Here is a 25,502-nt window from a genome sequence, read left to right as displayed (position 1 = left end):
TGACCTGGTGTTGGGTCTGATCACCCCAACAGAGCCTGTGCTCACCAATTTTAGTCCTTCCTAGCACCGACCCAGGCCTTCTGGAGCCCAAGGCATGCCTGCCCTGCTGCCGGTGTCTGGACTGAGACGGAGGGCATCCATCCTATCCATCCAGGAAGCCTGAGAGCTCTGAGCAAGGCAACACCCTTGTCTGAACTCAGGTGTCTCTCTCTAGCACCTGGGCAGACTGAATGACGCCCTTATCTATCCTGAGGCCACGCCTCACACCCCATGGTGGACCCAAAGCTACTCCATATCCTGTCCTGGAACTACCCCTCACCCCCTGACCCCTGCATCAATCGGAGGTAGTTTCTGAACCCACGTTGCTCCAAACGGTTACTCTAAGTGTGGCCTCCAGTTTATCCCTCAGTTCTGGAAGACGGGGATTCCTCTAGAGATAGGCGCGAGCTTACCGCCTGTGCCACCAGTCCCTGCTGTAAGCTCTCAGGCTGCCCGGATGTGACACTTTTCAAGCTCACCCCTGACTTATCTCACACAGACTCCTAGAAGACCCCATACTTTGATCAGGTCAGATCTGCTGCCAACACAGAGCAAATGGGAAGCAAAGAGCCGTTTCCATGCTTAAGTCTACCTGGGCAGAAATGAAGCTCAACAGACGATTCTCAGGAAGATTCCCAATGCCGGGTGAATGTTTCCTAGAGGAACATTTCTGTGGCTGACAAACACGGATGCAGAAAAATGACTCTAGGGAGGCGGCAGAGCACAACGGGGGCACAGCCTCCGCAGCCCACAAGCTGGCCACACTTGCCCCTGCCATGCAGGCTGAGTCACCACGGCAGCTGCGCCTCTGTATGGTGTGGAGACTCGGCCACGCCGCAGGGCTGTGGGCCAGCCCACGGACTAACCAGGCCCCAGACAGAGCTCAGCACATGACCTCAGATCTTCCTAGTCTTTTCTGCAAACTGACATGTCTTGTCTTTACTCCCATTGTCACCTACTGTCTAAAATAAGATTCTTCTCCAGGCTGCCGCTACTCTCAAACTCCAGCTCCGTCATGTTTTCTGGAGCCCTGCGTCCTCTGTGGCGCTCCACGCAGGCCACGCTGTGCCCCTCCACACCACCCTCTTCTTCTGCCCCGCTGCTCGTCACCCTCCCTGCAGCTGGGTGAGCTGTCCTCCACACGCCCGCCGGGCCCTGTGGACGTCTCTGAAGCCAGTCCCCACACCTCACTGTAACAACTGGGAACACGTCTGTCCCCGTAATCATAAAGTCTTTGAGGACAAGGACGTCTGTTGCATTTTTCTTGAGCACCAAGCACAGTGTCCGCCCCCTCACCAGAACTCTCTTTTCCTGCACCTTCTTTTCCAAGCATATGCCTGACTTCCAGGGTCCTAAGGCCTGACCCTGGCTCCCTGCCAGCTTCGGCTCCCTCCCCGCAACGCTACTCCTGGACTTCAGCCACACCTAACGACCTGAACAACAACTACAAGGTCCAGCCACCACCAACCTGAGGCACACAGGCTCCCTTCTGCCCATCTGCCTGCTGCCCCTCAAGGACACCCCCCCAGTTCTCCTCTAAGCTGACTGTGCAGAAAGTGATGCTCCCATTACCTTGCTGTACGCTCTTTATTAACTGTCCCTACCCTGGACAGACATAGGGCTGCCTTCCCTCCTGCTGGCACCACCACATCATGCTGGCACCCGCCTATCTGCCTCTCCCTGGCAACTGAGGAGACCAGGCCAGCCAGTGGGAGACCTGCGGGAAGGAGGAGGGTGCTGGCTAGTTCTCCTCCCTCTCTGCTTCTCCTCCAGCCTGGAGTGAAGGTAGCTTCCTGCTGCCATTACTGTCCGGTGGCCTGACTTCTCCTGACACTTTCACAGCCAATGCCACCTCACCTCCTCCCCCTGCACTTCCTGGAATGGGCTCTGCTGTCAGTCCCATTCTCTCTCACAATCTATACTTAGCAGTATTATTTAGGGGAGACTGTATCTTACTCATTTTTCTACAGAAAGACTGTAGAGTGCCTAAATATTGAATTGAGTCACTTAAAATATTATAAATTTGATTCAGAAAATGTTATTTTTCCAAGGATGGGTTTATTTCAAAATTGTAAAGATTTATATATTATTTTTATTACACATAGTAAGCAATTTTTAGCTTAAAATAAGAAGTTTCACATTTAAAGTAAAAAAAAAAAAAAAAAAGTCTTAAAAATGCAGACATTTTTTAAAAGCCAAAAAAGCTGAATTATCTTGCAGCACAGGTCTACCCTTAAATATTCACATTTCAAAGCTGTTTTGAAAAGACTTAAAGATTGGCTAAAAATAATTTACGACTGGCAGTGATTAAAAATCTCCTTTGGAAAAGCGTATTAATGACACATAATGAATTTAAAGTTACAAGCATTTAACGGTTTAATCAAGCATGTAGTTTTTACCAGTATACAAAATGAGACTTAGTACAAAACGGTCTTCAACTGTCACTTCAGTTGTTTCTGGAGTATTTTATGGGGAAAAGCAAACTTCACCAAACACAGAGTATCAACATTCGAGTGCTCTTTTCCACGAGTTTCTGATTTTCAACTTAGGAGAGAAGAACAGCATTTAATAACTGCATCCCTGGTGGAAAAAAAGAGGGAAAAAACCAGAATATAATATTCCTCAAGAGCAAAGTTGCAGAAAATGTTCCTGCTAAGTCACCGTTTTTAACAGAACTCAGTGGATGCTCCAGCACACTTTCTGATTAATAAAAACTTTGTTCAGTATCATTTAAGATTAAGAGCTGAGACGTGAAAACATTTTGCTAACTTTTGACATGGTATTTATCTTAAGAAATTTTTACTGGCATATACACTGATCTCAACACAAAGAAATAAGTTTAAATATCAAAAATAACCCAACAAAAGATCTAACTTTTTTCTTTTTGAGAGAGGTTCTTGCTCTGTCTTCCAGGCTAAGTGCAGTGGCGTGAGCAGATCCTCCCACCTCAGCCTCCCAAGGAACTGGGACTGTAGGGCACGCCACCATGCTAATTTTTTTTTTTTTTTTGGTAGAGACAGGATCTTGCTCTGATGCCCACGCTGGTCTCAAACTCCTGGGCTCAAGCCATCCACCCATCTCAGCCTCCCAAAATGCTGGGATTACAGGCATGAGCCACCACACCCAGCACAAAGATTTAATTTTTTAAAAGAACTAGGCCAGGCAAGGTGGCTCATGCCTGTAAGGCGGGTAGATCACTTGAGGTCAGGAGTTCGAGGCCAGCCTGGCCAATGTGGTGAAACCCCATCTCTACTAAAAAATACAAAAATTAGCTGGGCATGGTAGCATGTGCCTGTAATCCCAGCTACTCAGGAGGCTGAGCCAGGAGAATCTCTTGAACCTGGGAGGCGGAGGTTGCAGTGAGCGGAGATCACGCCATTGCACTCCAGCCTGGGTGACAAAATGAGACTCCATCTCAAAAAAAAAAAAAAAAAAAAAAAGACTAATGAACTGAGTTTTAATGACCTGAGTTTTAAAAGTGTAATGTTTATAACTGAATCCTCAGAATTAAAAAAAGATTAAAGTGTGACCTTTCATATTTTTTTCCAAAACTGTTATTACTTGATACTTTCATTAAAAAAGCTTTCACCCAGGCCATTAAAAATATCCACTAATAAAATTCTTATAGGCAAAATCTGTACATTGCTTATTGCTCTCAAGTGCAGGATTCTAAGTGTCTGGAGAGGCTGGTCATTTTCTTGAAGTCCTGCCATCTCTTCAGAGCCTCTTGTACGGGACATCATGTCTACAGGTCCTTTCCTTGGCACCAAGTAGTACTGGAGGTCTCCTTGCTCTAAAGCTCCAAGGCATGGTAAATTACCCGTGCACACTCTTGGTTAAGCAGTTTTCTCACCTGTGGCTGACTTTGTTTTGCTTTTTCTCCTTATAAGTATCTATCAGAATGAATCATATATTTGAAATGGAATAAAAATAAAATTTCTACCAATTTCCTTCATTGTTCATATTAATCAGACAATTTTGCTGTTTTTAAATATAGAACATATCTTTGAATTTCACAAACAGGCAAAGCTGTGCCTCACCAGAATCTTTTTCTAAATCGATCAGATTTAAAATTGGAACTCGTTTTGTTTTCTCCTCCACGGCTAAATAAATACATTTCTCTGGAAAAATATTTTAAAATGCCAGTTACCTCTTGACATACAACTGTTTTTGCTGACTAAAAATAAGCATTTATGTGCAAGCCCTCATTTTCCCAGTAACTTCCTTTTTTATTGAGATGGAGTCTGGCTCTCATCCAGGCTGGAGTGCAGGGGCACGAACTTGGCTCACTGCAACCTCTCCCTCCTGGGTTCAAGTGATTCTCCCACCTCAGCCTCCCGAGTAGCTGGGATTACAGGTGCGCACACCCTGCCCAGCTAATTCTGTATTTTTTAGTAGAAATGAGGTTTTGCCATGTTGGCCAGGCTGGTCTTGAACTCCTGACCTCAAGTGATCCTCCCAAACTGCCAGGATTACAGGCGTAAGCCACCGCACCCAGCCGTAACTTCCTTTTTTTAAGTAGAATTTGTTTTCCTGGAGTCTCTGTGTCCTATTTTCTGAACTCCTAAAGCCACGGGAGGGTCCAGAATCTCATCCACATTCCCTACTGCATGCCAGGCAGCAGGGCGGGAGGATACTCCCCACACAGCTGCTCCATGTCACCAAAATGTTTCCACACAGACATTAGCATGGCAAGCTTCTCTTCATCTCATTGAAAACATGTCTATTGCCGGGTGCGGTGGCTCCACGGTTGTAATTCCAGCACTTGGGGAGGCCAAGGCAGTTGGATCACAAAGTCAGGAGACTGAGACCATCCTGGACAACATGGTGAAACCCCATCTCTACTAAAATACAAAAAAAATTAGCCGGGCATGGTAGTATGCGCCTGTAGTCCCAGCTACTTAGGAGGCTGAGGCGGGGGAATCTTGAACCTGAGAGTCAGAGATTTCAGTGAGCCGAAATCGCACCACTGCACTCCAGCCTGGCGACAGAGCGAGACTCCATCTCAAAAAAAAAAAAAAAGTTTATTTCCTTTCAGGAAATTAAGATCAACCAAAAAAAGTGTTTAAATAGTATTTTTATGTAAACATTACTTAAATTCATATATTTGCGTGAAGATAAGAACCAGAAACAAGACAGAATTCAAACAAGCTCACCTTGCATATGGGATGTACGACAGGCTATACCTGCAAGAAATATTCAAGCATGTTGAATCTTCATCTGAATGGTTTTTCTTTATGCCAAAAGGCCATGTCTAACTTTATAATAAATACAGCACCATGAGACTGTACAGTGGTTCTCAAAGTGTGACCCTGACCAGCAGTGAGAGTATCATCTGGGAACTTGTTAAAAATGTAAATTATTAGGCCCTACCCTAAACCTCCTAAATCACAAGCTTGCTTTAACAAGCAACCTGCACTTTAAACAAACTCTCTAGGTGATTCTGGTGCATGCTGAAGTCTGAGCTTCTTATAATAAAATAGAAACTGTACCAAAACTGATATTTATAGTCTCCTTTAGGGATAAATCAATTATTAGGTACAAATTAGGCAATAAAAGGCAAAATCCTAGAGAAAATAACCAAGAGATTAAATTTAGGTTTCTTCACATATCAATGAAAAAGAGTAAGGAACATTATATGGTTAATTTGAGATATAAAGATATTTGCATTTAACATTCATCCATGTTTTACCTGTCAGTGGAAAGAGGGCCAAAAGAAAGGTGATCTCAAACTGGGTAACATCGAGTAAGAGGAATGTAAAATGGCAAAACCAGGAAGCAAACATTAGGAAGCAAGCAAGAGCTGCTCTGAAGGAAAAGGAAAAGGAAAAGCACTCTTGACTAACACGGAAGAGCGCAGGAGCTGTATGTAGGGCACGTTTAATCAACCGCCCAGATATTTATGGCCTTTATGCTGATGAACTCTTACAGTACGAGACACAAAAAGGCTAAGAGGAGGAGAGTCTGAGCAGGAACCAGAGCATGACTGAATATTCACAAAAGTGGAGTGGGAAAGGCAGTGCAGGTAAAGCATCTCTGATCTGAAATGCTTGGAACTAGAAATGTGTTGGATACTGGATTTTTCTGGATTTTTGGAGTATCTGCATTACATTTACTGGTTATCAACCAAATCTGAGCATCATGTTAGCGTTCAAGAAGTTTCGGATTTTGGGCTGGGCATGGTGCCTCTCACACTTGTAATCCCAGCTACCTGAGAGGCTGAGGCACAAGAATCACTTGAACCCGGGAGGCAGAGGTTGCAGTGAGCCAAGATAATGCCACTGTACTCCAGCCTGGGTGACAGAGTGAGACTGTCTCAAAAAAAAAAGAAAGAAGTTTGGATCCCGAAGCATTTTGGATTTGGGATGCTCAACCAGTAACTTCAGAAGTATTTAATCACTGCCAATTCAGAAGACATCTCCAGATATCACAGGGCCACGGAGTCAACATTAAGATAAATTCCAGCTTGTATTTATCCAGCAATAGAGTGGATAATGCAGGGAAACTCATCTTCCCTTGGTCTCCCCCTGTGATTTGGTCTCACTTTTATGTTTTCACATGGCATCACCTACTTTTCTTACTTCTTTCTCACATTAGAAAAAAGCAGAACATATCACTACGTAACTACACGAGCACAGCACCCCATACTTCTCCCTACCAGTACCACTGAGCCACGCTGTCAACTCCAACAGGACTCATCCCAGACCTCCCCTCCTCTGAGCCTGCAGGGCCTGTCTGGCTCCGAAACACCAGACGAAATGCTTGTCACATCTCAGGCAATTTTAACATTTTACTAGGATAAGGAAAGACTTACCAGGTCATTGACAAGAACTGCAATATGCAGAATAACACGGCCAGTCCCTTCTTATGCCACTAACAGCAGCAAAAACAGAGGAATTATGAGTTTCAAAGTTTTAAAACAGCTTTCTCAATCAAACTTAATTCTTCTCTTTCAAAAATGTAGATGGCTCCATTTATCTTCTTTATTAAATTTTAGTGTGATAAATTTAAGATACAGTTGATCTGAAACTTTAGAACCCATAAAATAATTTCCTTTCTAAAACTATATCCATTAATTTAAATATTGCAAAATATGTGACTTTAAATAAATGTTACTGAAACAATCGTGCATAGGCTGAAAACATTAAACTTTTAAAGGTGGTTAGGTCTTTAAAGTCAATGTTAAATTATAGAATCAACACTTAAAATCCCCCTGAGATCTGTATGCCCTATGTGAAATTTACTTATTTTACTCATGCCTATTTGCTCCCTGAGTGACATTTTGAAGGAAAATTGTATTTTATTGTGATCTTCTGGAATAATATAATCAGTTTCCATGGTTGTTTTAAAAGATCTATTTTGAGAATTCCTTGTCCATCAGTGCTTTTTTATTTATTTATCTTCAATCTACTGTTTATAAGTAAACAGGCAATTCCAAAACCAAAAATCAATGTTCTATAGAGATGTGCAAGAATATTATTTTATCATTAAGAAATGACATGTAAATCAATCTCATATAACTAAAGTTCTGTCCTTACATCACCAAAATAAAAAAAAACCTGGAATATTTCTGATAGAATATGTCTAAACTATCTACCCTTTCTTCTTTAAAATGGGACTTTTCTTGTTGATAGTTCAAGAACTGCTTCAAACCCTTTTGGGAAATAGGTTGAGTACAATAGAAAAATATGATGTAGAATCAGGAAGTCAAAAAGTAAACGGAATTGTAACATTGTGACTTCTTTAAAGGCTAGTGAAGAGCTGTTAACCTTCTCCACAGGGTAGGAGGAGGATTTCAGTTCCTCTGTCTCTCTGTTACTATCTGTGTTTTCTGGCCTTCTCCATTGGTTTTACACCTTGCTACTTGCAGCGCACTTGCCTCACCACTGCAGAGTCACAGTGCACGCCTGCAGCATCATGAGGGAGAGAGCACAGCCCCTGAGCGAGGGCCCCTCACCACACAGGGCACTGTCAGAGGAGCCAACCGGGCCCACAAGCAGGTGAGCTCTTGGGCACACGTGTGTGTTTATTAACGACCTCTATGCTGTAGACAGCAGCATCTATGGCACATTTAGCCACTAGCTGGATGGGTGAGCAAGTGTGCACATGTGGGTTTACTGACTACCTCTACGCTGTAGACAGTAGAATCTATGGCACTCTTAGCCACTAGCTGGACGATAACATGTCAAATTTTAGGAATACCTAATCTTTAGAGAGTTTTAAAAAAACCAGATGAGCTATTTTAAGATAACGGTGTGATGACACTTCAGCTGGGGAGGGGGCACACAGTTAACTGAAAGCCAGTAGGGCTGGCATAACTTACCCAAAGAGCAGCACACAGGGTAAATATGAAACACAACTACAAGGGAAGAAAGAGTAGATTATAAATTTGAGATCCTTTCAAAAGCCTAATAGAAATGCATATACTATTCTACATTCATTTGCATAGGTAATATACTATAGAACAAAAGTAAGAATACAGCTGACTAGTTTTATTTACATTTTCTGTAAGTATTACTTTAAAGTCTACAACTGCAATATTCCTTGGCAAATTGGAAGCACCTGATAATTTACTCTGTTAAGTAAACTGAAAGATGATCATTCCTCATCCCTGTGAAAGCAAGTAGGCACAGGAGTGAACGTGAGAGGTGGGCGGTGTGGTGTTGGAAAGACCTAAAGAGATCCCAGCTCTAACGCCTGCTATCTGAGGGTCCTTGGTGAAGTCAGTGGACTTGTCTAAACCTGTTTTCTTCTCTTTAAAATGAGGAGAGTTCCTACCTACATGCTTTAAAGGGCTGTTGTAATGAATAAGGTAGAGTGCATCCATGATGGGCTTGAGCTAGAAGCTGGCACGTGCAAGGCTCTACGTGACAGAGCCTCTTCACCACCATTACTAGGCATGATCTTATGTGGGCAGCAAATCAAACCAATCGAAGTGCTCCACCTTGGGAAATGTCTTATATGTTCAAACGCTCCCACATTCTCTCAATTTGATGTGTATTTTTGTAAGGTACAGTATGTTACTGAAAAGGCTGAGGGATAAGTGCCAGGATTTCTTAAACAAAACTAATCTAACTAAAATCTTCGTGGAATATAAACTACTTATATTCTAACAGTGAAATATAATTTCTTCGTAAGCTAAAGTTAAATGTTTATATATATGTTGTTACATATGCTATTATAGTAAATTCAAAATAACTGGAGATTATAAAAGTAAGAAAATAAGAAGTTCAATACAGACATAATAAATAAAGCTAAAAATGATTCCTCTAGTGAGGAGATGTGAGAAGACTGCCAGGCAGATTAGAGTTAACAAACATTTCCTTGTAAATTAACATAGGTTAGCTGTGTTTGGAAAGCTCATGTTAATACTTATAATGGTGATATTTAAATCCTTTAAATATCATAAATGCTTGAAGGCAAAAGAAATCCACAAGAGACACAGACCAGGTGAGTTAGGCGACAGAGGCAGGATGGAGAAGAGATTTGGGTCCCCCTCCTGCCCACAATACACGAAACGATGAACAGCTCAACACCCGGCATGTGTGAGAATGGAAACAACCTTTCTAGCCAAAGCGTAAACTCTAATCTACCGACCACCCGGGCTCAAGAAAACAAGAGCGATGACCTGAGAGCTGTGGACAACCCACAATGTAATGGAAGGCACATTTAAAGATACTGTTACGGGAGCCATATTGTTAGAATGTGTCAAGTCGGCACACAGGGAAGGGACAAAAGTCAGATGACAAATGATGCTAAATCTCCCTAAGAATATTCTAAGGACACAGAAGTATGGTGTCTATGGAGGTTGTTATGGAGGGTGTCTACGCCCACCCTCCAAAGGGTACAAACTAACAATCCCTTATGAAACCATCGGCAGGGCTTAAAAATGAAAGCACACTCGGCTCTAGGGTTCATTTAAATACACAGCTACACCATTCCATATACACAACAGAAGCAGGCTTTACCCAGCCAGTAGTCTTAGATAATACTGTACCATCTGAACTCTATAACACACAGGACATAATTTTTTATTTTTTTCTTTTTTAGACAGAGCTTCACTCTTGTTGGCCAGGCTGGAGTGCAATGGCGCGATCTTGGCTCACTGCAACCTCCGCCTCCCACGTTCAAGCAATTCTCCTATCTCAGCCTCCCAAGTAGCTGGGATTACAGGCACATGCCACCGGGCTAATTTTTGTATTTTTAGTAGAGACGGGGTTTCATCATATTGGTCAGGTTGGTCTTGACCTCCTGTCCTCAGGTGATCCGGCCTCCTAAAGTGCTGGGGTTACAGGTGTGAGCCACCGTGCCCGGCCAGATATAATTATTACATCCAGCACAAGAAGTATACATACCTAAGTACAGACAATTATTCATAAAATAACAGTGCAAATACTTCAATAAAAGTTTTAAAAATGCACTATTTACTTACGAGCATAATAATTGTTGCAAGCAATCTTGTTGTTTCAAACATTTTCTTCAGTTGCTTCACAGGTCCCATTAAAAAGCATGTACTGTTTGAAACAAATAAAGTTTAACTGAGGTACAGGTCTACTAATTGATCTGGCTATGCAAAAATAAACTGCTTTTTTAAAAAAGAAACCCTGTTGGTTTATTTAGTTAACAACTCTCACTAAATCTGTTTTATTTTTTCCTTAACTTTATAAAGAAACTTCACAACTATTCCACTAGACATGCTATGGTCTAGGTGTCACACCATGGTGTGAAGGTGTCCTCTTCCAAATGTAGGTGTCCTCAGCGTGGTAGTGTGAAGGCCGGATTAGGCTGTGAGAACTCCTCTGAAAGGGATCAGAGGCACTTGGAGGAGAGGCTGCCCAGGGGTTGCTCTTTTCTGCCCTGGGAGGACACCGGGATCTTCCCCTTGGGGGATGCATCCATCAGCAGGAAACTAAGCCTGCCAGTGCCTTAACCTTGGACTTCAGGCCTCCAACTGTGAGAAAAATTTATCTTCTCCTAAGTCACCCAGTCTACAGTATTCTGTTACTGCAGCACAAAAGGGACTAAGGCAAATAACAACCCAAGGATGAGTCAAAGGTTCTCCAAGAGGGATTCTCATACTCCCAATCTAAAGTAGCCCTCAGTCACTACTGCCACACCCTATTTTAATTCTCTGCACAGCACCAATGCCATCCCATCTTTCTCTGGCTTATGATGTGAACATCTTCATTAAAATGTAAGCTCCACAAGAGCAAGGCCTAGAGTGCAGCAGCTCCAAGCCTGGGCTCTGGAGCCCATTGTCTGCAGGATTCCCACCTCAGCCATCATTTAGGTTCACTGCCATGGGCAGCACTGACCCCCCTGCTCTGTGCTATTATCTCCAGCTATAAACGGGGATGATAATACTGCCTACCTCACAAGCTCGCCGTAATACATATAAAACACTCAGAACAGTCCCACACAGTAAGTGCCCCACAAAGGCTGGCTATTCCTAGCACTAATACCGTCTGTTATGGGAGACGGTATGTAGCAGCAGTCAATACATATTTACTTAATACATGTAAATCTTGTGGCTGAATTTACAATATGTACAGAGCTACATAAACATCCTACTGGGAAAGTGCTTATTAGAAAGGTAAATTTGGTAGCAAGAGCAAACCAGATATTTTGAGAAGCCAAACGTACCTGGCTAACGCAGCAAGATTGCCGAGGGTATAAAACACTGCAAAAAGCTTTATGCCGCCCGGAAGCCACAGCAATCCAGTTCCCTAAGTTAAGATATTACAGTTATTTAAAAATAATTTTATGATTTTAATGGTTAAAATATAAATGTGCTACTGCAGTAATACAATACCAATATTATGTAAATACAAATGTTTAAATACAAATCTGCTTGTAGACAGTCTAGTCTGATTACACAGAAAAAACAGTTAATTTTCAATGTTATACACTAACTTGAATCTTCTTCCTATTTGCATTAGCATATATAAATGAGCCATAACAACACTTTCTTTGTGCTTATCAGTAAATCTCAGTCTATTTAAGTTAAATATTCATGCTAAATGTCAAGTATGAAAAGGTAATAAACATCTAGATTACTGATTTTCCAGATCTTTTAACACGCTGATAAATTTTTCTTAAATTACTTCAACTATCCACAAAACTCCCCAAAATATTAATTTCTACATATTTTCATTGATCTCTACCCCTTTATTTCAGTTCAATAAATACGTTCCACCAAAATAGTTTAACAGGGATTTAGTAAAGGACACTCATTTTTGGTACTAAATGGAATTATTAGTCTAATACAAAATAAAAATTATTAAACAATATAAAGCCTTAACTCACAAGAATAGAAAAGAAAATGCCACATACGAAGCAGATGGCAAACCATTTCAATCTGGTGTTGAAACTAAGGGATGAGGCATCCAGGACCTTAATAAAAAATGGGAAAATTTAGAATATAATCTTAATTCACCACCAATCTGATTCTTTATCCTAAATTAAAGCAAAGTTTTAACACAGTCTAAATCATTTATTTTGCAAGTCACAGTGTCATTTAAGAATACTAAGATTCCACGGTTGTTACGAGTAATATGACCAAGGTCTGGGTAGCAGATGATGCTGAGGAATAACCATTAATTTTGCTAAGTCTGATAATATGTTTCACAAAAGTCCTTATCTGTTAGGGACAGCCAATATACACCGATATGGATAAAATGACATATGAGATATATTATAAAATATACAAAGATTAAAAAAAATACGGGGGGCAGATACGCAGGCCAGGCAAAACACTGAAACTGTTGGGGCTGGGAAAGAGTTCACAGGTTCATGACTGGTTCTCTCAGACTCTGTAGGATGAATTCCTTAGGCTCCCAGATGCAGAGTCTGAGGAGATACTTAGGCAGGAACTGCTCTCGGAAGCCTTTAAGAAGTGAGGGAAGTGGAATAGAGAAGCGGAAGGAACCAAGCAAGGACATGGTTTCACCCAGAGTGCAGGGTGGGCCCGCAGTGTCAACGCACTGCACTGCCAAGTCCTGCTGTGAGGCAGAGGCTGGCCTTCTAGACGCCACCTCCCTTTGGCCGGTCATTGGCTGCAGGCCGGGGGTGGAGTGGGGTGACTGTACCCCATAGAAGGTAGAGGACACTGGCCACCTACAGGAGGCGGCCTGAGCAGCCCCAGCAGAGACCATCACAGCACACACCAGACGGTGCCCATTCTAAGCTCTTTCAATCCAAGCCATGAAAGCTTTGGGCCCCTCCTCCACCAGTGTAAAAACGTACTGTGAAATGACCATTTATTCTAGAGCAACAGCATTACTACATAGCACGCAAATTCTAGCCAAATTATGTGGGGAAAAGAGTAGAAATTACTGTGTCTACTTTCTACAGTATGATAACCCAGCAACAGTAGGTGCAATAAACACACTCAGATTACTAATTATACTATTAAAACATACTTTCCCAATAAGGCTAAAAAAAGTACATCGACAACAGCTGTGCAAGAAACTAGAAACACACAGTAAGGATTTATATTCCAAAATTTAAATTTCTAATTTATACTACCACATCCACTTAAATATAAGACTACATGCTTATATTTTCAAGAATAATGAAAAATACGAGAAAGTTCCATATGCAACAGCTCAAAATACATTTTGGTTACATTCCTTACCTCAAGAGATTAATCTGTGAATCCTTATGTAGCATGAAAAGCAGATAAAAATAACTAAGTATTCTGTAATGAAACATATATCACTCTTTAACACATTTTAAATGTTTTTTACGTTTTGTTTTAATTCACAGACATTCTTGTTTCCAGCAATGTCATCTGTTTACGGCAAAACTAAACACTTGATTTTAAACAAAGAGTCAACTTGCCTATAAAAACATCTAAATTTCATTCTTACTGATCAGGAAGAATACGAATACACACTAAGTATATTTTAACTACGCAGGCCAGAATAAACTGAAAAGACTGAACTACATAGTAAATGATCTGTTTAAAAAAAAAAAAAAAAAGGAGACATGTTCATTAGCTTGATTTAACCACCCCACAAAGTATACATGTCAAAACATCGTGCTGTACACAATAAATGTATACAATCTTTATTTGTCAATTGAAAATGGAAAGAATAAACTAGTGATTTCTAAAGGTTAGTGTGAGTCCACAATGATGTGAGGATTTAGTGAGAGGAAAAAGCATCCATTTTTCCTTCTTTTACAAGTTCAAATCACCCCATTGTTCACAAGTTCAACGCTGGTTTTCAATAGCCAGTTTTTCTCTCAGCAATGCAACAGCATGGTTATTTGTATAAAAGTAGGTATTTTTTTCCTTTTATTGCCATCTTCCATGTACTGAACTTTAAAATGAAACAGCATGACAAATTATTTCCATTTGTAAACATGGAATATTCAATCCATAAGCAAATGATTTGTCTCAAGTCTTGCAAATTGTCCAGGATACAGAAACAAACACAGATTTCCTAACTGCTAACTGGGAAAACTGCGAAATGCTTCAACATGAAAGAAAACCTGGCAGTGCATCTTCCAACTAGGAGACAGAAGGAACCCTCACATCTGCTTATCACAAGCATTTTTTTTGAGACGGAGTCTCTGTTGCTTAGGCGTGATCTCAGCTCAAAGCAACCTCTGCCTCCCACAGTCAAGTGATTCTCCTACCTCAGCCTCCCAATTAGCTGGGACTACAGGTCCACGCCACCATGCCTAATTCTTTGCATTTTTAGTAGAAATGGGGTTTCACTATATTGGCCAGGCTGGTCTCAAACTCCTGACCTCATGTGATCACCCACCTCAGTCTCCCAAAGTGCTGGGATTATAGGCATGAGCCACAGCACCCAGCCTGCTTACCATAAGCATTCATGTGCTGCTTAATTTTACCACCAATCAGGAGCAATCCCACCAAAACCAGCAACTTTGTTAATCTCTTAGTCTTAGAAAAGAAATAAAATTGCCACCTCTTTCTCTCCCAAAACCACCATCAATCATTTTACTTACCTGTTACCACAGGAAGGGGAAGCCAAGAGAATACAGGCCCTTCAGCAGGGACTGCTCTCCCTATTCCTGCCACAGTAAACACAGCACTGCTTGCAACTAGAACTTGATTAATTTTTTTAAAAAGCAGGTGAGAAACATAACAGAGGAAAATGTAGTCCTAGCAGCAACAACACGAAGGCTGAATGAGTGGCTCCCACAGCACAGCCGAAACCCACCCCTTCAGGTGACGGAGAAGCGGAGGAACAGCTCTAACCCATGCAGCATCAGCGCCAGGAAACAGCACAGCCGGAAGGACCTGAGCCTTGCCCCCTGGGCTTCTGCCATCTAAACACAGAAAACACTTGTGGCTTTCCACTAATGATGACACTGAACCCAGTATTCCTCCCACTCCTTTTTCAAAATACCAGTGGGTATAAAAAGACAAACTTGCGCAGACAAGTGAGAAAAAGAAACAGGCATCCGCAGACCCTCAGGCCCATTCCAGGCAGAACTGCCCGCTCCCCCAGTCGCCTGCTCCCCACACCGGATGCTGCGGTCCACACTTTTGAGAGCCACCTTTTCCTCCTCCTCATTCAGGACTCTTGATCAGGGGGCCGACCCAGATCCTTGCAGCATCTGGCATGGTTTCCACGTCCACATGGGCAGCCTGGCCTTTCTGTTTCTCATTCCCTAATCTCCACTGGCATTTCCCCTCCAGTCCCTGACCCAGCCCAGGGCAGTCTTTCTACCCGAAATTACACCATCGCCAAAATTCCGGTTGCCGCTCTCCGACCGCAGCAGGCTGGTTCCTTGGCTCCCACTGTGCTGACTCCTTGGCCTCCTGAACACCTCATCCCGCCCTTCTCCTTTTTTCAGTGGCTTTGACAGGACATTCCAATTCCCTTTCTGCTGCCTCCACCTGGTAACATCCCACCGGAGTGCAGCTTTCCCTCCTCCTGCTCCAGGAGGTGCTGAGCTGAGCTCTGCTGGGTGAAGTCAGGCACAGGGCAGGGGGGTCCTGAGTCGGTCCTCATCAGCACCCCACGGCCTGCACACTGCTACCTGGCAATCTAAGGCTTCTTGCTTTATCTCAACGTGCATTTTCCTCTAACCCACTTCGAACCTCCACTTCCTGCCCCACGCTTCCATTCTTAGCAGACAACTTCCCCTACTTCACACACAGAAACCCAAAGTCATCAGTGGGAACTCCCTCACCTTCCTGCTACCAAACCACCAAACCCGCCCAGTAAGAACACCCATGCTCTCATCCTTTCCTGGTTCCCACAGAGCTGAGATCCACCTGTCCACCCTGCTTTACAGCCAACCCCTGACCTGCTCAGGAATTTATGCTAGTGGGCTTTTTCCTCTAGTGAATGTGTTCTCACTCTCTGAAACTGCGTCCATAAACTTTTAAATATGCTGAAACCCTTTCCATCTTAAACAGAAAGCATACTTGACTTCACCTTCCAGCCTCTGTACACTCACACATCCGTCCGTCCGTCCGTCCGTCTGTCCATCCATCCATCCATCCACTGACTGGCTCAATACTTACTGAGTGCCGCTATGTGCCTGTTCTAAGTGCTGGGTAAGGGATCTAGCTCCTGGTTAAAAATCTATGTGCTGGCTGCTACAACAAAAATACCATAGGCCAGGCACTGTGGCTCATGCCTGTAATCCTGGCACTTTGGGAGGCTGAGGCAGGTGGATCGCTTGAACCCAGTTCAAGACCAGCCTGGGCAACATGGCAAGACTCCCATCTCTGCAAAAAATACAAAAATTAGCCAGGTATGGGGGCACACACCTGTGGTGCCAGCTACTTGGGAGACTGAGGTGGGAGGATCACCTGAGCCCGAGAGTCAGAGGTTGCAGTGAGCCAAGATCACACCACTGCACTCCAGTCTAGGTCAGTCTCCCAAAGAGCCCAAACAGCTGTGGAAGCTCGTCATTGGAGGGCTGAGCTTTGACACAACTGATGAGAACCTGAGAAGCTAATCTGAGCAATGGGGGACGCTCATAGACTGTGTGGTCATGAGATCCAAGCACCTAGCGCTCTGGGGGCTTTGGCTTTGTCCTGTATGCCACTGTGAAGGAGGTGGATGCGCCATGAATGCAAGGCCACACGAGGTGGATGAAGAGCTGTGGAACCAAAGAGCTGTCTCAAGAGAAGATTCTCAAAGACCAGGTCCCCAGCTAACTGTGAAAAAGGTATTTGTTGGTGGCATTAAAGAACACACTGAAGAATATCGCCTAAGAGATCTTGAACAGTGTGGAAAAACTGGAGTGACTGAAATCATGACTGACAGAGGGAGTGCCAAGAAAAGGGGCTATGCCTTCGTAGCCTTTGACAACCAGGACTGTGCACAAGACTGTCACCCAGAAATACCACACTGTGTATGGCCACAACTGTGAAGTGAGGGAAGTCCTGTGAAAGCAAGAGACGGCTAGTGCGTCATCCAGCCAAAGAGGTCGAAGGGCCTCTGGAAACTTTGGTGGCGGTTGTGGAGGTGGTTTTGGCGGGAATGACAACTTCGGTCATGGAGGAAACTTCAGTGGTCGTGATGGCTTTGGTGGCAGCTGTCCACAGCCGTGGCGGTGGATGCAGTGACAGCAGGGATGGCTGTAATGGATTTCGTAATGATGGAATCAATTCTGGAGGTGGCAGAAGCTCCAATGATTTGGCAATTACCATCTTCAAATTTTGGACCTATAAAGGGAGGAAACTTTGGAGGCAGAAGCTCTGACCCCTATGGTGGTGGAGAACAATACTTTGCCAAACTTTACAATACTTTACAAAACCGAGGTGGCTACAGTGGTACCAGTAGCAGCAGTAGCCATACACTGGCAGAAGATTTTAACCCATTTAGGCCTGAGGTTGTATTTTTCTGAATTTGAAAAATCAGACCTTGGCGATGACCTTGAACAGGAGAATATAAATATCTCCCACATGCTTAGCGTTCCAATAATGGAACACTAGGCATAAACAGGTTCAAAAAACCAAGGTGGCTATGGTGGTTCCAGTAGCAGCAGTAGCCATGGCACTGGCAGAAGATTTTAATCACTGCCAGGAAACAAAGCTTAGTAGGAGAGGAGAGCCAGAGAAGCGACAGGGAAGCTACAGGTTACAAGAGATTTGTGAACTCAGCCAAGCACAGTGGTGGCAGAGCCCAGCTGCTACAAAGAAGATACGTTTTAGACAACACTCAAGTGTATGAGCAAAAAACTCCAGGACTGTATCTGTGACTAATTTTATTAACAGGTTATTTTAGTTTCTGTTCTGTGGAAAGTACCAAGCATTCCAACAAAGGGTTTTAATGTAAATTTTTTTGTTTGCACTCATGCTGTTCGACACTGAATCAATGTGTCTTTTTTAAAACGTGCTGTGTAAAGTTAGTCTCCTCTGAAGCCATCTTGCTAAATTTGCCCCAAGAGTGTGAAGTCAGAATTCCTTCAGGGTGATGCCAGGTTCTACCTGGAAATTCTTCACAGTCTGCTTGGGTGGGGAAGCCATTGTCTTCAGTAAGCTCGGTGTAGCTGAACTGACAGTTACTGCTGTGACCTGAAGTTCACCACTAAAGGGGATCACCCAAGCAAAATCACAGAATTATCAGTTATAAAAACGATTGTTGGCCGGGCGCAGTGGCTCACGCCTGTAATCCCAGCACTTTGGGAGGCCGAGGCATGTACATCATGAGGTCATGAGATCGAGACCATCCTGGCTAACACGGTGAAACCCCGTCTCTCCAAAAACAAAAAACAAAAAAATTAGCCGGGCGCAGTGGCGGGCGACTGTGGTCCCAGCTACTCGGGAGGCTGAGGCAGGAGAATGGCGTAAACCTGGGGGGCAGAGCTTGCAGTGAGCCGAGATCACACCACTGTGCTCCAGCCTGGGCAACAGAGCGAGACTTGGTCTCAGAAAAAAAAAAGATTGTTGGCACATCCCATGCAATATATCTAAACTGAATAATGGTACTAGATAACATTATAGATGGGAATGAAGCTTGTATATCATCCATAATTGTATGTAGCTAATAAAACTATTTAATTCTCTTAAAAAAAAAACACTGTGGACTGGGGAGCTTATAAACAACAGACACTTATTTCTCACAGTTCTAGAGACTGGAAGTCCATGATCAAGCAGATTCGGCGTCTGGTGAGGCATCTCTGGTTCACAGATGACACCTTCTGAGTCCTCACACAGCGGAAAGGGCAATGCGTCCCTTATTTCCTCAACTTCCCAGGCTCAAGCAATCCTCCCACCGCAGCCTCCCATGTAGCTGGGACCACAGGCACACACCATCACGCTCAACTAATTTTTAAATTTTTTGTAGAGATGGGGTCTCGCCATGATGCCCAGACTGGTCTTGAACTCCTTGGCCCAAGCAATCCTCCTGCCTCAGGCTTCCAAAGTGCTGGGATTATAGTCATGAGCCACTGCATGTGGCCAGGGACCTCTATTAGGGCATGAAACCCATTCCTAATCACACCCCAAAGGCCCCTCCTCTTCATACCATCACACTGGGGATTAAGGGGGACACAGACATTCAGACCACAGCACTGTGAGTGATTCTGGGGCTGGCCACAGGCAATTACACAGGCTTTACCTGGCAGACCTCCCAGGGAAAGCTCCCTCTGCACGCCATACTCGGAACACAGTGCAGACTTGGGGCAGTGCAGCCCCTGGGGAGGTGCAGTCAAGGTCTCAGGCCTTTCGGCCCCCACACTTTTTCATGTAGTTCCCTTCCTAGCCCAGTGCCTTCTTTCCCAGGAATCTCTGATGTCGTGGGAGTGGACAGGACCCCCGGCTGGCACACGCCTGGCAGTGGTTGGAAGTTCACCTTGACCATTCTAGCTTCACATGCCTCACCTGGCTGAAACCCTGCAGACACAAGTCACTTCCCTGTCCTTAATTCCAAGGGACATTTTCGAGACATCAGTATCCTTTCCAACTCAACAGCACAGGACACTTTGGCACTCCCTCCTGCTTGCAATGTTCTCTTCAACTCCCACATCCCACAGGCTCTCCTGACTGTCCTCCCGCCTCACTGGCTGCTCCTGCTGGGGGTCTCCTCTGCCACCTGAGCTCCCTCTACCTGGAAAGACAGTTTCCTCCTTGTGTTTCTCTACACTCTCCCACTACCCACCTCACCCACACCCACTACGGGAACAGTGAGGGAAGTAGATAAGGTAGGTATATTTACAATCTTCTAAGTGGGAGAGGCAGAGAGAGCTTAAATTGTATATTAGGCAATTTTCTCTTATTATCATCCTCCACGCGGTGATGTTTGAAGTGAAACATGATAAATTAATGCCATTTGTAAATATGAAATACTCAGTCAACAAGCAAATGGACTTGTCTCAACCCGTGTGCTATGGTCTGAGTGTCTGCTGAAATCCTCAGCCCCATGGTGATGGTACTGGAAGATGGCCCTGCAGGAGATGATCAGGTCATGGGGGTGGAGTCCTCATCAATGGGATCCATGCCCTAATAAGACGAGAAAGAGACTAAAGCTGTCTGTTCTCTGCCATGTCAAGATGTAAACAGAGGCAACAGTGTGACACCAGGAAGCGGGGAGGGGCTCACCAAGAACCCATGAGCACACCTTGATCTCTGACTTCCGGCCTCCAAACCCGTAAGAAATAAATTTCTGTTGCTTACAAATCACCAAGTCTAAGGTATTTTGTTACAGCAGGCTGAATGGACTAAGACATCTCACAAAGTGTCAGCAGGGGTTAGTAGGGGCTCTCACAAGAGAACTCTGTAGAATGTTCCTGCCATTCTTGTCATCTAACTCCCAACAAGTACCTTATGCCAATGCCCTCACCTCTCCTTGGTAGTTACCCAAATCCAAACAACTCACTCCTCCGTTTGTTCAACAAGTAGTTATGAACAGCTATTAGACGTCAGGTACTTGGTAGGTTCTACATACACAGAAGGGAATAAGACAGAACGTAGTGCACTTACATTCAGATGGGGGAAAATGGGCAATAAACTAATAAGGCAGGTTCTACTAAGGACATAAATAGGGGCAGCGTAACTGGGTCAGGAAGGGCCTCTCTAAAGAGGTGACCAAATAAAGACATCAGGAAGTGACCAATCCAACTCTGAAAAGAGCCAGGAAGGGGCATTCCAGAAAAAAGAAATGCAATGCCAAGTCTCCCAGGCAGAAGAAAATGGCTCCAACTGAGGAGGAGAAAGAGGGCCGGGCAATGCAAGCACTGGGGAGAGGGTAGGGAGGCAGGCCAACAAGCAGTGAAGGGCTGAGAGGCCAAGGGAGGGATCTGGATTTTATTCAGGTGCTGCAGGAAGTCACCGAAGGATGTGATCAAGGGAGGAATATGATCAACTCTAAGATCTGGCTCAACATCTCTCCCTCCTTGACTTCTTCCCAGACATCTCAAAAGAGGTGTCCCAGAACTCTGGCTACCGTGCCTCTCCCCTGGGCTCAAAGCACCTCCACAGGAGGGCGACACAGCCTGGATGTCAGCATGCTCCCCTATGACCTTCACTGCCTCGCCCAACTCCTCAACTGGCCGAGAACCATCCCTGTCAAGACCCAATTCCAACGTGCCCACTATCCTGGTTACGTCTTGCTGCACAAGAAGGGCAACACTCTCAGGTCATCCCTCACCCCATTCAGGTCTGTGCACCTTTAATCCCATCTCGTCTCCTACCCATCTCCAAAAACTAACAGCAAACCTCCCTATGTCCTCACCCTCTTCTCTGAGGATCCTCTCACCTTCCTGCTAGGTTTGAAATTTAGTCTCCGGGGCCAGGGCTCTCCCCTGCGAATTCTGCACCACTTGGACAGCAGTGAGCCAGGTGTCTTCCCTCCTCACTGCCACTTCCTGCCCCTTCCTCCTCCCTAGAGACACTTGCTTTCCAAGTCACTCCTCAATAGCCCCCTAGCAACAATCCCCTCTTGCCTGCACCATCATTTTCCCCTTTCCCGGATCATTCCCAAAGCACAGAAACATCCAGTATTTTCCTTGGGAAAATGACATGTTCCCCAACCTCACTGCATCCTTCAACTACCACCCACTTCTTTGCTCCACAGGAAAAATCACTGAGATGCCCATACTGATTCCATCTTCTTTCTGTTCTCCCCTGACTTCAATCAGGCCTCTGTCCCCATCCAGCCACCAAGACTGCTCTCGTGGAAGTGACAACTGATAACCTCCACAGGTAACCTGCTCTTAACTTCTGAAACCCATTAACAATACTGGGTCCCCTCCCCTTCCTAAAGCACTCTCTTCCCTCACTTTCTGGGGCATCCTTCTCTCTGGGTTCTCCTCCTCCTCCTCTTGCCGATCCTCTCAGCTGTCTTTGCTGGCTGCTACTCATCCTCTAAACCTCTACACACCAGAGAAAACCAGAGGTCAAACCTTGGATCTCATCTGTTTTCTACTTGACGATCTCATCTCTCTCCTATTTCCTCCCACAAACTCTACAGTCTTATGTCCAACTGCTTTCCTGACATCTCCACTTGGATGCTACCTGGATCTCAGACCTCACATCCACACTGAAATGATTTTCCTCCCTGAACCTGCTCCTCCCACATTCACTTAATGGCAACTCCACTTCTCAAGATGCTTAGGTCGAACGCATGAGGCATCCTTGCCTCCTCTCACTCACACATCCAATCCGTCAACAGTGAGGCCTGCTGGCTGCACACTCAGATGATTTACAGAATCTGATCACTTTTTTGTTTTTTAAACAGGCTTTTTCGCTTTTTAAACCACTTGTATCACTGATTTGAGCCACAGTCATCTCTTGCCAGGACAACTGTACTTGTCTCCAGCCCAGTCTCTGGGCTTCTAACCTTGCCTCTACAGTTTGTTCTCCACAGAGCAGCCAGAGTGACCCTTTAAAATCCAAGTCGGTCACACCACCACTCTACTCAAAACCCAAAGGCTTCCTATCACACTCAGAGTAAAGCTAAAATCCTTTCCATGGCCTATGAGAACCCCCACAATTGAAAATCCCCCTTCCTGCCTCACCTTCTCTCCCACAATTGTCCCTCTTCTCTGCCCCGCTGCTAGAGCCCCTCTGGCCTCCTTACTGGCCCTGAACATGCTGACCACACTCCACTCGGGACTCTGTATCTGCTGGGCCCTCTGCCTTGGAGGCCCTTATTCACAGGACGCTCAGACATCCCAGCAGCTCTTCTGAGCTGTGCACACATGGCTCCCTGGCACGAAGGCCTTATCTAATACGGCAACCTCAACCTCCTCAATCTGCTCTGACTTTTTCTGTGGCTGACACATTATACACTTACTTGTTTATTCATTGTTTCCTCCAATTAAAATTTAAGTTCCATGTGAAGGAGGTATTTGCACTGGTCACTTGATATTAACACGTGCATCTTGAACAATGTCAAACATATGCAGGAACTTGAATATTTGTTAATGAATGATCACCTCCTCTGAACTCGCAGCACTTGTCTATACAGCCAGTCACTCTAATCTTTGATTACTTCTCCACGTATCTTTTCTCCCCTCTAGACAGTGGGCTCAAGATAAGTGATATTACCTTCGCATCTCCGAAGTTTAGAGTAGCACTGTCCAATAGAATTTTCTGCAATGCCAATGTTCTATATCTTCACTGTTCAATACACTAGCCTTTAACCACATGTGTCTACAGAACATGTGAAATGTGGTTGCTGTGACTAAGGAACTGAATGTTAAATTTTATTTAATTTTAATTAATTTAAATTTAATTGCTCCAGGCACTGTGGCTCAAGCCTGTCATTCCAACACTTTGGGAGGTCAAGGTGGGCGGATCACTTGAGGTCAGGAGTTCGAGACCAGCCGGACCAACATGGTGAAAGCCCCATCTCTACTAAAAATACAAAATAATTAGCAGGGTGTGGCGGCAGGTGCCTGTAATCCCAGCTACTCAGGAGGCTGAGGGAGGAGAATTGCTTGAATCTGGGAGGTAGAGGTTGCAGTGAGTCGAGATGCACTCCAGCCTGGGCGCCAAAGCAAGACTCTATCTCAAAAAAAAAAAAAACCAAAAAAAAAATTAATTGGCCACATGTGGCTGTGGTAATGTACAGAGTTACAGAGCGCAATGAGAACAGATACTTGTCTTACACTCTCTGAACCCAAAACTCTAGCCCAGAACTCTGCCCACAAGAAGTGCTGAGTAAGTATAATGACAAGGAAGTCAGGAAGAGACAAACAGAAGAGCCTTATGAAATACAATTTTAAATGTCCAACTTCTGTGACAGCGCACAATAATACGCAATATAACCTCAAGCAATAACAAAAATACCTATACCGCAGTTCCTGCTCCACTGCTACTTTGAACCTTCTTACCTTCTCGCTGGTAAGGCGCAGACACAAGGGCTTTTATTAAGAAAGGAAAAAAAATTCTTACCAGGGCTCACTGCCTTAACAGAAAATGTTTAATTCAATATAATTTCACTTATCAATGTCCTGTTTATTTTTCCTCCAGTCTCCCTATTTCCAAAAGACCAACCTCCTACACACACACACATAGTACCTCCTTTACCTCCAGAGACAAACAGATGCAACAAGCTTTAGGGTCTCGGCTCACTGCAGCTCGCAGGATAAATGCCCTGCATAGCTACTTACGCTGCATAGCCCGAGGCCAAACCCCGCACTAGGCTCAGAAAACCAAATAGGGTGTGGGAGCGATGGATTATTTGGGAGAGCGAGGGCAGGCGTTGGTGGGTTCTTGAGAGTCAGAGACCAGATGGAAGAGTTGGAGGGTGGGTCTCAAAGGGGGTTTATGTAGACCCCATGGAAAACAGGAAGGTTCTCAAATTCTCCCCAGGAAGCAGACGGAGCCCTCCTAAATCAACCGGCCGAGCAGAGGAAGCCCAGACCCCCGGCCTCGCACCCACCCTACCCGCTCGGCCGGTCCTCACTGCGGCCGGGGCCGGCGGGCAGCCCCGGGACTGGACGAGGGCGCGAGTTTTCTACCTGCGTGGTCAGGCCCTGCTCCTCGTCGTCCTGGCCGCTCAGGACCCGCCGCAGCTTCTCCATGGCCCCGTTCCAGGGCCGTAGCGCCCGGCACTCTGTTGCCGGCCGCTGACGCCCACCAGGAAACCCCGAACCCGAATCCCACAGAGCAGCCGGAAGTCCGGTCCTGCACACTTCCGGCTCGTCAGCGCTGCCGGGGCGGCCGCCGTAGCAATGCGCGCATGCTCACCAGCGTTTCCTTTTGGCCTGGACGTGGTCCGTGAAGTCTGCGTAGTGGCAGGTGATGGTGGGGCTGTCCCTTCCCACTGTCCGCGAGGTGCGGGGTGGCAACGCGCGGGGACACAGCGTGGGTATGGGCCCCCTGCCCACAGCTGGCGCACAGCCATGAAGGTAGACCTGACCGGGGCACGACCAGTGAACCCTGCAGACCCGGCGTCCTCCGGACCCCGCGAGGGGCCCTGCTGGGCGGGTCCGCGGCCCCGAATGCGCCTTTCCTCGCCGGGAATCGGGGAGCGGAGGGCTTCTGGGGGCAGGTGGCCGTGCTCCGACGAGCGCCC

At 45.1% G+C, this 25,502-nt stretch overlaps 1 protein-coding gene across 1 annotated transcript; it reads right to left on the bottom strand.

Moving 5' to 3' along the window:
• Positions 1–2,390: 2,390 nt before the first annotated feature.
• Positions 2,391–25,109, bottom strand: LOC105487550 (SFT2 domain containing 1). The gene is made up of 8 exons (XM_011751018.3): positions 24,946–25,109; positions 12,346–12,432; positions 11,683–11,765; positions 10,472–10,553; positions 8,363–8,398; positions 6,854–6,912; positions 5,196–5,225; positions 2,391–2,619 (listed from the first exon to the last, which is right to left on the bottom strand). Exons 1-8 carry the CDS (start codon positions 25,006–25,008, stop codon positions 2,580–2,582), a joined length of 480 nt encoding a protein of 159 aa, XP_011749320.1. The 5' UTR covers positions 25,009–25,109; the 3' UTR covers positions 2,391–2,579.
• Positions 25,110–25,502: the final 393 nt, after the last annotated feature.

The sequence above is a fragment of the Macaca nemestrina genome, chromosome 5 (assembly GCF_043159975.1).
Source record: "Macaca nemestrina isolate mMacNem1 chromosome 5, mMacNem.hap1, whole genome shotgun sequence".
Classification (NCBI taxonomy): Eukaryota; Metazoa; Chordata; class Mammalia; order Primates; family Cercopithecidae; genus Macaca; species Macaca nemestrina.
This window is presented reverse-complemented; position numbering and strand designations above follow the sequence as displayed.

Bases quoted from the DNA above. Each gene is read 5' to 3' on its own strand.
- LOC105487550 (XM_011751018.3), bottom strand. From the start codon at position 25,008: ATGGAGAAGCTGCGGCGGGTCCTGAGCGGCCAGGACGACGAGGAGCAG. The intron at 8,399-10,471 runs GTAAGTAAATAG...CTTCCCTTGTAG, and splicing joins TTGCAACAATTATTATGCTC to TTGTGTTTCATATTTACCCT. The intron at 6,913-8,362 runs GTAAGTTATGCC...TGCTGCTGTTAG, and splicing joins CCCTGTGTGCTGCTCTTTGG to TGGCATAAGAAGGGACTGGC.